General features: G+C 27.1%; 1 protein-coding gene across 1 annotated transcript; it reads right to left on the reverse strand.

Annotated features, from left to right (window-relative positions):
* On the reverse strand, positions 1 to 17,430 carry LOC149883207 (ral guanine nucleotide dissociation stimulator-like 1). The gene is made up of 17 exons (XM_090100343.1): positions 17,147 to 17,430; positions 11,720 to 12,012; positions 11,505 to 11,567; positions 10,312 to 10,508; positions 9,374 to 9,507; positions 9,068 to 9,295; positions 8,838 to 8,941; positions 8,612 to 8,696; positions 8,017 to 8,088; positions 7,841 to 7,927; positions 5,564 to 5,596; positions 4,492 to 4,613; positions 4,318 to 4,398; positions 3,985 to 4,087; positions 3,699 to 3,878; positions 3,493 to 3,601; positions 1 to 589 (listed from the first exon to the last, which is right to left on the reverse strand). The coding sequence occupies exons 1-17, from the start codon at positions 17,315 to 17,317 to the stop codon at positions 402 to 404; spliced, it is 2,250 nt and encodes a 749-aa protein (XP_089956469.1). The 5' UTR covers positions 17,318 to 17,430; the 3' UTR covers positions 1 to 401.

The following is a 17,430-nucleotide window of genomic DNA, read 5'->3' on the forward strand; positions in this document are numbered from 1 at the left end:
TAAGAGATTAAAATATTGTAGGTTCCTCTAAATTACATTTAAAAAATTGTAGAGCAATTCCATAATTGTGAAAAAATAACAAAAGACGAAAAAAATAAATAAAAATATATTTTCACTTGAGATAGCCTTGCGTTGCATAAAAAATAATTTAACATTAAAAAAATATTTACTATTTCCCAAAAAAAAATTTAAAAAAATCAATATAACACTCCCCCATCGTCGACGGTTGGGAAGAAAATTTTTATACTGTACAAATAACCGCATTAAAATTCAAATGAAAAAAAAAAACACCCGCTAAAACCAACAAAAAAGCGCGCCTTCGTTAAAACCTTTGAAGAGAGAGATAAGTTATGAAAACAGATAACAGAAGAAAAAAAAGGGAAAAAACTCACGGGAATAATTTATAAAGCAGAATAGGAAGCTTTCAATAGAATTACATCATCGTTATTGTTTATTGTGCTAAGAGAATAAGCTTTCTCTGCTTTTTTCTTGCTCACTTTCAATTTCTTTCTCGACACTTTAAAGCATAAAGCAGCAGTTTTGTGCATTGCATAGTACATGTTTGAATTCATGGGTATGTGCAAAGTTTCTACAAAAATGCGAGAAAAAATTAAAATCGTGCCAGATTTCGATGCCAGATTGTCATTAAGGGTGTCCCAAAAAATGAATGAAAACTTAAAATTGAAACAGTGGTTTTTCCTTCTTTTGATGATAATTTGTTTAATAGTAATGCTTCTTTAAACTTTAAGAAGGTTTTTCTCTTTCAGAAAATTTTTTTATTGACTTGTAGATGTCACATGAAAATAATGGTTATTACAGTCAATTTTTAAAGATACAAACTCAGTACATAAGTTTGACAAATATACAAAAATACAGTTTCTAGAAAAATAAACTTAAAGTGTTTGAAAATAAATTTTTTTAAAATGCTAACAAAATATATATTGATGCATTTATAGATTCTTACATAATATGCATTCTACATGATTCTACATGATATAAAGATTTACAAATCCTTCAGCATGATTGGTCAGAGAATTTACAAATCCTTCAGAATGATTGGTCAGAGGAGCTTTTTCTTTGGACTCTTGCATCTAACACGAGATTTTGTTTCTGGTCTTCACTTCAGGAGCCCATTACGTTTTTATCTTTACCATAAGGATTTTTAACAACCTTCAAAAGTATCTAATTTTAGGCTCTAACAAAACCTACCAGAGTTTTATCTTGAGAAATGTAGTGGAAAATCTTATCGAAATGTTGCATATGCAGAAACCCTAGAAATTTTCTTATCACCAAAATCTTTCTTATTCATCATAAGCCAGGCTCATTAAAACAAATTGTTCAAAGTGATGCTAACAGTGATTGTTTATAATCTTCCTAGGGCAGATTCCAAATTAGGAAAAAAATTTTCGATCTCAAAACTGAACTTTATTGATGAAATAATATTACCTGGAGGTATACCTGAAAGAAATTAAGGTGTGTAAAAATGGTAATTTTAAGACTGTTTGGTTCGTTTATTTTTGCTTCTGAAATGATGTTAAAAATGATTAGTAATCATTTTTAGATAATATATTATGCTTATACCATACACCTAGATGCGTGTTAAGCTCTGGGCTGGTGAAATTTAAAATTGTCTTCTGTCTTCTGGAAAAGTGGAAGTTTTTGCTACACTCTCTTATATTCAAGAGCTTCAACTGTAACTCTTTGTAGAAAAAATCTAATTTTTAGGAAAAAATCTAATTCCAATAAAAAACAGATCATTCAGGTGGTTGATAATGCAGCAAGCAAATCATCTCCAGGTTAATCTTTTATAACCTTTTTTGATGTTTCTTTCCTGATAGATTTCTGGGCAATATTTACCATAGGTAAAAATTATACTCTTCAAGGTTAGTATAATGCCCTCCCTCATAAAACAGTTTGCTTTTGATAGTTTGACAACACTTTTTCTGAATGTTGCTTCTAGAAATGGAAACTTTATTCATATTAAATACAGCCTTATTACAAATTGCAGCTAGGAGTGCTTTGTGAGGTCAAATCCCAATATGATATCTAGGAGACACTGCAGAAGTGACTTTGCATTGAACTAACAATCAAAATTTAACGTCACTTCTAATCCATTAATTCTGCAAATATTGAATGTGAGTCCAAATAAAACATTCACTGGCAAATTTATTCAGATGCTCTATTATTCCCAAATAAGAATAATCCAGAATTGTTTTATTCAGATGACCAAAACCTTCCGTCAATTATTTCACTTTATTTTTTAAATCCTCTACTCTTTTCTTAACATTTGTGAAAATCAAGATCAAGAGTTTTAGATATTGTCATTTTTTTTTCTTTTTGATCAAGGTAAAATAGGATGTATTTCTTCTTCATCCCTTTTGGTGTGTCTATTCTTATCTTACTTCAAAGTTGTTGATAGAAATATTCAAAAGCTTGTCACAACTCTCAAAAGCTATTCTTTCAGTTGATTTATGCTAACAGAACTAGAACAATTCAAAGATTTCATACCCTATATATACCAGTGTGACAATTAGAATTGGTCAAAACCGTTCCTTAAAAACAGAAGATATTTTAATCTGAAAATACAACTTGACTTATAAATTGGTTTTAAAATATCAAACTACTCCTTTCAGTTAAAAATAGGAGGTTGCCTTTTAAGACAGGTTGACTTACACACTGGTATATGCAGCATTTGTTGTCTTAAGAACTTTCTTTTTGATTTTTGACTTTAACAAAACCTCTCAATCCTGTACATCAAATCCACATTTAGACATTTTTTACCATTTTTGTACACTAAGAAAAGTGAGTACCTGAGGACATCCTACTTACAGAAGAGAATCTTTCACTTTTGGAAAACTACTAGGAAGTAAATTTGATGGAAACTTACATAGTGAGCAACTTATAAGTAAGTCAACTATCTTAAATTAATTTGAATGAGATGCATTCTTTCAGTAGTCTTAACCTTGCTCTTTCTTTTAATTCTTAATAATCTAGAAAGTAAAATATTTTAAAATAATTGCATGAAACAAATTAAAAACCTCCATCATTTTAAAAATAAAAATGGCTGCAATTTTTAATTATATGAACTACTTTAAAATAGATCTTCCTATGGCCTAAATTTGCATTATAATGTTAAGAAAAATATACAGTGAACAATTTTCAGCTTTCTCAACAGCTATTAAACAATATATATATATATATATATATATATATATATATATATATATATATATATATATATATATATATATATATATATATATATATATATATATATATATATATATATATATATATATGTGTGTGTGTGTGTGTGTGTGTGTGTGTGTGAATAAAATAAATATGAAAAAGTAAAAACCAGCAATTCAAAATAGTCTTAGAAAGGCTGCTACACTAATTTTATTGAAAAATTTAGGACACCCTAATTGCCATGTATGAAGATAAAAAAGGTAAATAGATTGAAAGATGATTGAAAACTAATTTAAACCTTACTTTTATTGTCAATAATTTGGTAGAGTGAATAGCAAGTGACATCTGCAGAGACTTTAAACTTATGAAGTGTGGAACTTATAACATCGCAGGCTCGATGTGTTGGGGTAATCTGTGATATGTTAATAGCAATGTGAATTATATTGATAATATTACTTCAACTATTTTCAAAAGGTAAACAAAAAAGTTACTTATTTACATTTTTATACCTTTACGCTTTTATATTGGACATTAACTGTGTCCTCAAGATAAACTTTTCCAACAACTCCTGTTTCATCAAAAGGTATTGCATCTGGATCAAGTGTATTGCGTGAAGACAAGCTCTCAACCTTAAACTTGTCTTTAGAAACTTTTGATTTCAGTACCATACCAGCATCAGTCAAGTCAATCTACAAAAAAATATCTTTACTTTTTCTCAACCACAAAAGAAAACTTGATTATTAACTTTCTAGCACAAAGTCAGAATCCAAAAAAAAATCATTAAAAGGAACTTACAGAGCTTTTAGATAGTTCTAGAGAATACAGTGAAACAAGATCGTCAGCTGTTTCAGAACATGGCTGCTTTAGACGAAATAAATCATTGTCACTTGAATAACGTCTATATTATAAAAAAAATTAAAAAAAAATACAAAATTATACTAAGCAATTTGTAAATAAATGTATATAATTGATAAAGACAAAATTAGAGGCTCTTTTAAGAATGCTCTAGAGTAGTTGATATCAGACAGATAAGAACTGTATTAAAATAATACAAATTACTACAAACTAAAACATTTTATGGTGATTGCCTATATTAGAAACACTTGAGTCATAACATTATTGACCTACCTAAGAGACCGACTTTTTTCTACAGGTTCTACTTCATGCTTCACTCCATTTTTGGGTTCAATTTCGAGAGAAATTGCATAGCTAAAATAATAAATTTAACATTAGCTACTGAAAAAAATTTGCAATACAAAAATAATTTGAAAAATATTATTTTATTGAAATTTAAAAACATACCTTTCTTTATCACCATATACTTTGAGAGAGTTAAACCAGGTGAAGAAATCCTCATTTGGTTGAATGGAGTAGTTTTTAGCGGATTGCTGGAGCAGCTTGATCATTATAACAACTTCAAATTCCTTGAATGGAAGTTATAAAAATAGCTATCAGTAATTTTAAAAACTAGAACAAGAATAATGCCTATAATAAAACTATAAACTCAATGTCAATTGTAACTTTGTTGATATCAAAACACACACAAATTTAAAGTCAGTAAGGTTGTTGCTTGCAAACATTCTAAATTCCCAAACAAAAAACCCACCATCAAAACTTATTATAATTTTACAAAAAAGAAAAGACAAAAAACAAAAAAAGAATAAAAAGAAAGCAATAGAAAAAGTCATTTTTTTTTTTTTACAGAAGAGGTCTGTAACAGTAAAAGGTGTTTGGCATTTGGTACAAATTTGCTTCAATTGGTTGTTTAAAGTCAGTTGAAGCTGAGCTGTTAAATTAGAGAGAGAATGTAAATTGCTTGATTCTGTAGTAAAAGTTTAAATTGATGTAAAATGCTCAGCATTTCACACACAATTTAAGATTTGAATGCTGATCACAAAGCACAGCAGTAAAGTAGTTGCCAAAATGAAATAGAATTAATGGAGCTTTTGAGCTAAAATCAACTTATTTCATAAGGAGAATAAAATATTTCTGTGAAGATGCAGGATTTTCATAGTTTTACAAGAATAAGGAAGTAGTTCAACCTAGACTGTGCTTGATTTAAGTTTAAAATAACTGAGGATTTCCTTATGATAAAAATGTAAGAGAATTTTTATTTTTAAAAACTTTTACTAAAATAGATTGCATGATATTAAAGACAAGATTTTAAAGCCCAATTCCCAAAAACCCTACCCTATGGTTTTGAATTTGTACATGCACCCTTGGAGATGACAACCATTCTCGTATTTCAAAAAGGGTCATCAGCCTTTAAATTTGGAAGGCACTGCACTAAGGTATGCCAAACAAGAGATAGAGGAATTAAATCATCTTATAACACAATTTAATGTAAGTATGAAGGAAAAAAACAACAAGATACCTTTCTCCTTTTCTCAAAGTTAATAAGATCTCCCTGAATTAAAAAGAAATAATTCATATATATATACATTCAATAGTTTTTAAAAACACTTTACTAACATTATATTGCTTAACAACATATATAGTAACATTATATTGCTTAATAACATTATATATAGTAACATTATATTGTTTAAGTAAACTTTTTTACAAAAATTAGATTCTTACACACAGAACTAATGATTTTGATGTTTATTTTCCAGACCTTGTTTTGTAAAAATAATTATATCTTCTCACTAAGTCAAAAAATGTTATCTATATGGTCTGTAAAAACTTAATTAGACTGGTCTTTGTTAACTAAATTAATGGTTGTTAAATCATCCATTCATTTCAGAAATGTATAGCTAATATGAAAAAAGAAAAAAAAAAAAAAAAAAATCAAACAAATTACATTATTATTTTTTCAACTTAAAACATAAGATAGTAAAAGAAAACTTTAAATTACTTATATCTCAGAAAAGATATTTTTGACTTGAGTTTTCCTACCAATCCAATCATATACAATATATTATATATAGCATGTATAATATTACAAAAATTAATATTTAATATGATATCAAATAAAAAATATATATACTATTTGCAATATCACAGTGGGTTGCATAAATATAGTCAGATTTTTAATATGATTTTTTTTATGTTTCTTTAAAATTTAAAGCAAACAAAAAAGTTGATAATTTAAATTGTTTTAAATTTTATTAACAGTAGTAATGCAAAGTAAGAAATATTTTTTTTTCAAAAAACAAATTTAAGAAATATATACAACTGTTAAAAAAAAACAACAAAAAAATAGAGCAAAAATATATATGCATTTTAGTATTTTGTATGCGCACCACAAACTTTCACACATGCACAAACATGTCTAGGTATAGATTCAACTAGTCTGATGCATAATTCTCTTGGAAATTCTTTTCAAAGTTTTTTCAAGGCCTGGCACAATACTGGTTATGCTCTCTTTTGTCAATCCAAGCCTAAATGCTCTTGATGGCTCAACCCCATCAAGAACATTTGGACTTCTGGAGAACGAGCTGGCCAAGGCATGACTGTAAAGTCTTTCTGATCAAGCCACTCTTTAACTGATCAAGCCACTCTTTAACTCTGGCTGTTGGTAAAAGTTTATTTTCAAAGGTCTCTTTGTAGTTTACTGGTTAATTCTGCTATTATAAATGTTGTATGACCCTGTTCCTTTATGGGAGAAGCATCCCCATATTCTGACTGATCCTCTTCAGCCTTGTATCCTTGGTACAGAAAAACGCTCTTTGAACTTTTCACCAGCCAGTTTCTTGATGATTAATCTTGACTTGTGATTTATCACCTCAAAATTTGATTTGTTGGTGAAAATGACTTTGGCCCAGTCTTCTACAGACCAGTGAAGTCTTTCTCTATACCACTTAAATCTTTTTAGGTGATCTGCAACATGCAAAAGTGGTTTTCAAGCAGCAACATAGCAATCTAAGCCTTTCTTTTTTAGGCATCTTCATACAGTCCATCTACTAACACTAATGTTACCAGGTGTATTTGTGAACCCTTCAGCAAGTTCGCGGTAAGAAATTTTAGGGTCTTATCTAACCTTTTGATAGAGGTAACTTTGGTCTCTTTAAGCTTTAAAGGCCTACCAAGACTTGGTAAGTCTTTGACATCAATATGTAGTTCATGGTTTTTCATTGTTGTTTGTACACATTTAAGTGAAACATTGCACATTCGAGCTACTTCTCATTGGGTTTTTGTTTATTTTTTAGCAGACCTACAATTTGCCATTGTACATTGTCAACAGCTTTTCTGCCCATTTTTGTCTTTTTACTTTACCAAATAATATAATTTAATAACTTAATTTTATTTTCACAAGAACATTTATATAGTTTGAAAGAAATCAACCAGCAAATTTTAGACCATTCGGATAACATTTCATTGAGATATTTCAAATTAAGTTGTTAAATTTCAACTGACGCTATATTTTTGCTACATTAGAAATACAGGTATGTTCTAATTGGATTAATATTTACTCAAGACTGGTAAATCTAACAAGTTTGAGTTATATACCATTCAATGGAAAATCAATTAACACATTTAATACGCTTTTAATCATATTAATTAGTTGGTTTCAAAGATAGTTTTGAAAAAAACAAAAATTTTGCATAGAAAAAGTAGTAACTCTACATTTATGCAACCCATTGTATATGGATAAGTGAAAGGTAACAATCTTGGTTCAAAACAGCATACAATTATTAGTAAGAAATACCTTAACTTTGTCAGGGAGTGCTGTATCTATCATTGTAAGGTCAGTTAAAAAAGTTCCAAGATAAGGTACAGTGCCATGTGTAATGCCCTGAAAATAAACCTTTAGACTTTAAAGAAGTATTACAGGAAACAAGAAAGAATTTTTTAAAATAAAAAGAGTTGATTTAAAAAACTTACCATATTAATAAGAGATTGTCGTTTTGATTTTGATTTGCCTAGTGAATTTGTAGAGTATTTCGCTGTCCCTTCCTAATTTTAAAAGAAACATGATACTTTGTATATTTTCTGAACAGAAAATAAGTAAAACCAATAAGTATAACAAAATTAATTTGACTGAAAAAAAGAGTTCATATATCAATGGGTTGGAACATTAACAAACCTTGTAACAAAACACATATATCACTGGATTGGAAAATTAACAAATCTTTGTAACAAAACACATATATCACTGGATTCAAACATTAAAAAACCAATACTTACAAATTGCTTTAATTGATTTGCAATAAAACATCTTAAACTTTTTTAGGCATTATTTTTAATTAAACCAAGTTTATTATATTAGAGTGCTTTTACATATTTATATTTATCTATGAAATCTGAATTATGTAAGTTTAAAAGATTAGCCATTTAAAGATTTTTAATGGTAAATTTTAAAATTATAAGTAGCCAATTTAACAACCACCACTTGGCCATAATAAAATAGACTTAGACACCCAAATCATTACTTCCATTCTTATTTACAACTTCTACTACAAAATTTAAGATATCAAACCTGTATTAATAAATCTCTGGAAGCCTTGCTATTCATATCATCAGAAAAGATTTGTGAGAGTTCATTAAAGATGGCAATAGATGCTCTAAAATACGTTCAAATTTGAAAAATTTCATTACAAAAGATTTGAGAGAGCTGCTTAAAGTTGCAATGGGTGCTCTAAAATAAGTTTACAAATTTTAAACAAATAAGTTTTTACAAAAAAACAAATAAAAATGCTCCTTACTTTGGTACTAACTCCCATGATTGCAAAAGTCGATATATAGAAGCACATTGAAGTCCTGATAAAATGGCTTTTAAACTGGAAAAGTTTTTTAACTCCCTTAACTCCTAAAAAAAAATATTTAAATAAATGAGATAACAAGAATAAAATACTTCAAATAGTAATGCATGAGTAAAACTGTAAACATTAGTAAAAATGTTAAAAGGTTAATATAGCATAGTAGATTTACCTACCAAAGCTATATCAAGCCATTTTGTGATGATCTTTGAGCGAGCTAAAGTACTGCACATATGTGATTTTTCATCAACAGCATCAAGTATGGTGGATATAACATTTAATGAAACTGCATTAAAGTGATCAACTGTCAATTTGATAGATGAAGGTTTTGAACCATGTGACCTGTCTCTTTTTGACCAAAAGTATCCTAAGCTCTCTCTGGGAATAACATTTAAAAACAGTTCCTAAATAAAATTGATACACTGATGAAATTGTTAGTCTTTGCTGGTTAAAACATCTAATAAGATTTACAAAAGACCTACTGAGTCCACTAAAGTCAGTTGCTCAGCACACTCCTGCGCAGAGAAGTTTTTAAACTGTAAATTAGAGGTTTCAACATTTTCACAAGTGCAACCAATAATGGAAGGGCATGAGCAGAATTTGAATTTGAATAGATCTAGTATAGTAAAATTTATTTCATTTTATTTCAACATTTGTTACGTTTTACTATAATTTTTAAAAAAACTTCATGAAATTTAACATTTCTCTTTTTTAAAGTTATATCCATGATAATCCTGTTTGCAGAACAACCATTTTATTGGTTAATGCCTAATTAAAGGCATTTGATTGTTTGTAGCGCGAACTTAAGCATTTCTATTAAAAATTGTGTTATAAAGTTTGTTTTTTCAGATAAATATTCATCAAGTAAAAAAAAAACATGCAACCTTAACTTTTAAACCATTAATAAAGTACAAACATAGCTTGAAATTTTTAAGAACTGCTGAATAATTTGCTAAAGAAAAAACTGTTTTTGCATGATTAAAACTTTTTGAGCATAAAAAGACAGTTAGCAGTAGTGATTAAGTTCTACCATCAGCAGTTAGTGTATGCATACAAAATTCTTCTTTTTTTTTTTTTTTTTTTTTAAATGTGAAAAATGAATTTTTTGCAGTGGAGAAACTTATATTTCAAGCTGACTTTTTTTTTTAAAAAAAATTTTTCACTAATAATCTGATTTTGCATTTTGTAAACTTTTTTATTCTTTAACAGATATTTTCACACTAAATTAAACTTTAAATAACTTACAAATTAGTAAAAAGTAGAAAGAATTAGTAGAAAAAATTCTAAAAATTCTAAGATTATCTTTGATAAAAAGAACAAATCTTTTTTTCTTAGAAAAACTTATGTAAAAACAAAACAAAAGAACAGTGCTGCAGTTTTATTTAAGCATTTTACTTGTATCTTAAAGTAAACAACCTACTTTCATTTTCATGAGGACCAATAGTGAAGTTGTTCAACTTTGTTTTGCATCTTTGGTGAACTTCTTTTACACAAGTCAAAAGATCCAGGTACATGCTTGTGAATGAAACTATTTTATTTAATATAGCGTAAGAAGGAGGTTCATTGAAATCTTGAGGGTATTGGTCAAGCCAAACACTTATAACTTTACATATGCGCCTAGACAAAAAAAAAAAAAAGAGAAAAAATATAGCAGTTATGATTGGATGCACAAATTACCACATTACTCTTTTATGAATCAATCATGGAGTCTGAACTTTAAATCTGAACATTATGTGCAATGAATAAACATGTTCTTTTATTGCACATTAACAACTTTTTTCTCATTAATTAAAAATAGAACAAAACAAGAAATAACTATCCCATCACAGAATATTTTTAAAGTTGATGTTTAAAAAAATCTTGAGCTATTAATCAGAATAGAGTTGTGAAAAAAAACAAAACATTTTTTCAAGTACTTTTCTGTTTTTGTTTGTTTTGTTTTGATTAATTAAATGTATTTTTAAGTTATAAAAATACATTTAATTGATCAAAATTAAAACAGGCTACTATTTCATTATGCATATATTCTAACTTGATTTTGAAATCAAATTAGAATAAAGTATGAGTTTCTTTATGCCATATGCATAACATAATAGAAATAACATAGTAAAAATGGAAGGAGTGCACAAGAAAGATACATTTTTCATACTGATTTGCTTTTTACTATTATAAAAATATAATTTAAAATTGCTGACAGTTATTAATCATTCAATAGTAAATGTGACTTAAAAACTTTTTTACAAGTTATCAAGTCTACTCTTCAAATAAAAGTAAAGTGTAACAACTTAAGTGCTAAAGGTACAATTCTTGGATTTTAATGTTTAATATATAGCATATTTATTTAATATATACAGTCTTATGAGGAAATTACAGCTGTGTTGATATTACATGTTTATCTTAAGTATTCCTGAATCTCTCCTTTATCTTATAAAAGTATATTTTTTGCTTTGAAATTATCTTGTACTGATTTATGGTGTTTCATAAAAAAATATGTACTTTTTCTTGCTGCACACACTAACATGAATTAATTCTGTAGTTAAGTAAAGTGTAATTTTATTTTCCTTATTTACATACTTTCCTTTTCAGTGAATTTCAATAAAGAAAAATATATACTTTATAACTTCATCACTTTTATCTTTCTCATTTTTCTGAATACTGTTAACTTGTGCCTCAAATCTAAAAAAAAACCCTTTTTAAATATATCTGAGATGCAAATAGTAAAATGTCTAATTTAATGTGAAATATTTGCAGTCAGTTCGTACAGAATTTTTCTTTCAATTTAACTAGATAACATTTAAATACTTAGGAAAACAAAAAAACTTTTTTACCTTTTTAAAAGCAAATCAACAACCTCTGTTGTGGAGGAAAAGCTTTTATAAGTACAAAGAAATGCAAGTAAAAATCCTGGGTCTGGATCTTCATCCTCAAATGGCAGAGTTAAATGCTCAATCAAACTTTCAATCGTTCCAGCCTTTAACTGTTTTATTTTAACCATTTCCCATTGTTTAAATGCTGTGTTTAGGTCATTTGGATCAAATGAAATTACTGATCGATATCTGACTTTCTTCAATGTAGTGTTGTAAAAAGTCCCATTTTCTTCTAATTCAACCCAAGTAATGACCTTAAGTACAATATTTCAGTTAAATTACAAATGAAGATATATAACTTAAAACAAAGAATGACAATTAAACATCAGCTTCTAAAAAAATTTTTTTTTTGCATATTTCTTAAGAACTGAGCATAAGCATTGAAAAAGGGTTCAAATGTAAATACATTTTTAAAAATAAAAGCAATATTTCATTTTTAAAAGTTTATCATCACTCATATTTATACAAATATTTAATTATTGACATAAATAACCATAGATATATAAAACACTGGCTCCGGCATAGACAGAAATAATTGAAGCCGAAAAAAGTTTACCATGATGACGTAGAGTGAGGCAAAAAAATGTTAAAAGAGCGTATAATTTTATTAAAATGTTATGCTGTGAATTAACACAATATCTTCTACATGGTTGCATGATCTAAAATTTATATGGAATTTTTAGAAGACTAACAATGAATACAAAATTATACATCTACATTTATGTATAATATATTTATCTATAATATACATATATGTTTATGTACTATTTATTTCAAGATTTGGTATTAGTTTTAAAATGGTTAATTCTTGCAGTGCTTTTGGATGTACAGCTAGATCTGTTAAAGGGGTCTCAAGAAGTTTTCATAGGTAAGAAAGTAGTTCATATGCATTTGAAACATTTTATTTATAAAGATTCAATATAATTTTACTATGTAGATTTTAAAAGACAGGCACAGTACGTGTAATGAATCTTAGCTATGCATTCTTAAATAGATTTCCTGTAAATACAGAAAAAAGAGAAGCATGGGTTCTTTCTTGCAACAAAATGAAATAATTTTGTTCCCTCTTTAGCAAGTTATATTTGTTCAGATCATTTTTCTAAAGATTGTTTTGATGAAAACAAAATATCTGGTTTCTGCTTGAGAAAATATCTTAAATCTGATGCAGTACCAACAATTTTTGATTTTCCAGAACATTTAAAACCAGCTACACATAATATTCAGAAAACACCCACTGAAAGAGTTAAAAAAAACTGATTAAAGAAGAATTTGAGATAAATATAGAGAATACCTTAAAGGAAAAGACGATTAATACTGATAAGATATTGTGTTTAGGAGATTGCATCAAATTTGATTCAGACAATCTGCAAACTGTCAAAAAGAAGTTGTCTTTTGTCTTAGATGCATATAAATCACAGAAAAAACATATCAGATGTGTAATGCAACAAAAGCGCAGACTCAACAAAAAAATTGCAAAACTTCAAAATATGATCAATAAATTACAAGGTAAATGTTTGATTAGTGATGAAGCCACAGCAACTTTAAGTTTTAATCCTGATATTAAGTTTAATCCTGATATTAAGCTTAATCCTGATATTAAGTCTTAATCCTGATATTAAAGATTTAATTCAAAGAAAACTGAAATCCAAAACCAAATTAAAATATCCTCCATCATCGCAAACTTTTGCATTAACATTACATTTTTATTCAGCAAAAGCATATGATTTTGTCAGACAGTCCTTTGACACTTGTCTTCCTCATCCAGATACTTTGAGATGATGGTATAGAAGTGTTAATGGACAACCAGGGTTTATTCATGAAGCATTCCAAATTTTAAAGTTAAAAAGTGATGAATTCAATAAAAAAAATTAAATGCAGTTTGATGATGGATGAAATGTCAATTCGAAAGCAAATTGATTGGGATGGACATAAACCATATGGTTTTATTGATTATGGAACAGGATTTAATGATGACAGTGATGGTGTTGCTAGGGAAGCTTTTGTTTTACTGTTAGTTGCTGTTAATGGACATTGGAAGATCCCAGTAGCATATTTTTTAACAGATGGACTTAATTCAAAAGAAAAAGCAAATATTATTTCTGAATGTCTCATTAAAGTTCACAAAACTGGAGTTCAAGTTTTTTCTTTAACTTTAAATCAATAAAAAAGTGTTTATGATCCTCCTAATAACACATTACAAAACATTTGCAAATAATGCAAATTATTTCTGAATATATATATATATATATATATATATATATATATATATATATATATATATATATATATATATATATATATATATATATATATATATATATATATATATATATATGCACACACACACACACACACACACACACACACACACACACACACACACACAAACTGGTACATACATATTAACTATTTTCAATCCTTAATATCACCAGTATTTTTCATTATATTGTAAAAAAATTACCTTAATCCAACAGATTAAAGTCTTTGTCAATATACAGTAAACCAAACATGTATAATATACATAAATATAGGTATATATTATAGTGAATATAATGTACACACATATAGATGTATATATAGTTGTTTTAAGTCTTTTGAAAATACCATATTTTGAAAGCCAAATCAATATTCAACAGGAACATAATTTCAACATTTAGACTGTATATTTTGTTTGCCAGTATAACTTCACTGTAAGATAACTGTTTATTATTAATTCCTTAGGTCTCTTGACTCACGCTATACTGATAAATTCTTAATAGCCTCAAGTTTGAGCCAAATAACTTAATGACAAAGATTATATAATCTCATTAGATAAATTTTATTTAAATTTATTAATACATAATTACTTTTATTAAACCTATTTACAAAAGTAAAATGCTATATCATTTTACATGCTACTTTAAACTGTTTACGAATTCGTATAATAAACAATTAATAATAAACAGTTATCTTACAGTGAAGTTATACTGAATATATAATACTGAAGTAATACGAATTCATTCGCGTAGGAACATTTTGCCTCTCTCTACGTCATATTTTCAAAAAATGCTTGGCTTCAATTTTTTTTTAAGGCCAGATACGGCTATACCAGATCCAGTGTTTTATATATCTATGTAAATAACAAATGATAGGCTTAACCTAGCAAAATTAAATAATACATAACATATTTTAAGTAACATATAGTATATATACTTAGTACAATAACAATACATTTTAAAGTAGGAGTACAATATATAAAAACTTTTTTAAATTTATTTTTCTTTATATATTTCTTTACATTGCTAGTACCACTATTTGTATCATTTTAAAGGAGACTTAGTCTATTAAATAAGCCCATAGGCATGGGCCCATTATTGATAAATTGTTTATTTTATGTGTTTTCCAGAAAATTTGTCAGAACAACCCCTTGACAATTATAGCAATTAAACTTGAGGTGTAAGTATGGAATGATGTGAGTGACAGAAAACTTTTGAATTATGAGAAATCTTGTGAGGAAAATGTGAGCTGATCTCTATTTACAAAGCTCAGAATGTTATGATATAATTAAAAATATTTTTAAAGCAAGAAAAAAAAGTTTTTTGACAAAACTTTTGAGTAAACGATGTCATGATTTTTAAAATTGTGAAATCTTCATAAAAATTTAATGCAGATTCTAAAATGTTAGAAATCATGTTTATTGACTTTTTTTTTTCTTTCTACTAAAAGTTGACTTTGAAAAAGGAAATAAAAAATTACAATGAAAAACATTTTTCAAATATTTTTCTGCATAAAATTATTTGTGAACAGTGCAAGCTGATTTCACTATTCACTAAAAAATAGGAAGTTTTCACTTTTAAGATTCTATCAACTATTGGTCTTCAATTAATCATGGATATTACTCAATCCAAAATTTATATAATACAATTTAATGGCAGATTTTCACCAACTCAAATTTTAATAGAAGTTATTAATATTTACAAAAGTTTAGAAAGGTCTTAAAACTAAAAGAGGATCAATATAAATTTTTCATAGGATTTTTAATAATTAAATAGTAATAAAGATTTAAATTATTAATTAGTATACAAATTATAACAAAAAAGCGTCAACAGCATAAAAACAACTTTTAAACTACTTGATTTAATAAGACTTTTGACCTAATCTTAGATTGATTTAATTAGAATAGAATATTTCTTGAGAAAATTGACTTCAACATAAAGAAAAAAAAATTATAAAAATATTTTAAACAATTATTATTTAAATGTTTTCATTTATACAACAAAGGTTTTTTTTTCTTCAGAAAAAACTAAGTTTCCAGATGAAAATTTTTGATTATTAGTTATGTCATCTTACTGTTTAGCAAAATTTCATATCAATTTATAAAAATAAAAAGTTATTAATAAATTTTTAAAATATAAAATTTTATTTAACCTGGGATTTTACTTTATCATATCATAATATTATCTGAACTTACATCATTCAAACTACATCATATTGTCAAACCCACACCAAAACAAACTATATTAAACACAAACAATCACCATATCACAAACATAATTAAAAAACTTAACAATAGTAAAATGTTTTATAATTTTTAGTATACGAACTTAAAAGAAAATAATTTACCTATTTTAACGCTATTTATTTTTAAAAACTGTTAGTATACTTATACTTATATGACATTGTATATCTAGATTATAATGGTAATAAATTGATAATTATGTTAAAAAATAATTCACTAAGAAACCCATCTATAATCTTACTTACTTACAATTTGTAAAAATATTCAGGTCTACTTTACTATACTTCTATTTAGACCTATATAATCTTATATATACATATATAATATTATTAAACTAAAGATAACACTACTTATAGATTACTTTTGAAGCATATGTTGGCCTTGTTCTTTCTCAATTATCTACACATGTTTTTGAGATTTTAAACAAAATCTGTAATTCATAGTATTTGTATGTAAAAGATAGCATTAAAACTAGCTCAGCTTCTACAGAGCAGGGAGCCAACTAAAACTCAAAATATATTGTATAATATATTTTGAGCTTTAGTTGGCTCCCTGCATAATAATTCAGTTTTAGTTGGTATTTAACAATATTTTATAACCATCAGCAAGTTAAGCAAACCAATATTTTAACTAGGTTTACCAAAAGCAACATTTTAATATAGATTAGATTTTAAAAAGTGGTAGGCAATCTTAAATGAGCAAAAGCTGTGATTTCCCTCATCATGTTGACCAATATGATGCAATTTGTGTATAAGTCATCCCAACTGGAAAATTGTAAAGCACTATAGCATTTCACACTAAAACACACACCATTTACATGATAAATACAAATTGTAATATTTTCATTAATTTTTACAAGTATAAGCTTTTTTAAATATCCATTGAGCTACCTTTTGCGGATCCTTTAAAGAGTTGTTGGTATTTTCTTCATGCCTATTTTTGGATTCTGAATTTAATGCTCTTTCAAATGTGGGACTTTTTTTCCACCAAGGCTGTCTTTTCAAAGGTTCTTGGGTTTCTAACTCAGATTCTTCTTCAGGCAATATTGACATTGCAGTCATATTTGTCTATGACACAACACTGCAACTTGACAACTTTCGGAAATTATACTACCGCTAATTTGTTTACTTGCACTTTACTTACGGTGCTGACAGTAGGCAATTTACACCTGAAG

Source organism: Hydra viridissima, unplaced genomic scaffold, assembly GCF_058129835.1.
Source record: "Hydra viridissima isolate aposymbiotic clone 2 unplaced genomic scaffold, HvirCarnegie_v1 scaffold_10, whole genome shotgun sequence".
Classification (NCBI taxonomy): domain Eukaryota; kingdom Metazoa; phylum Cnidaria; class Hydrozoa; order Anthoathecata; family Hydridae; genus Hydra; species Hydra viridissima.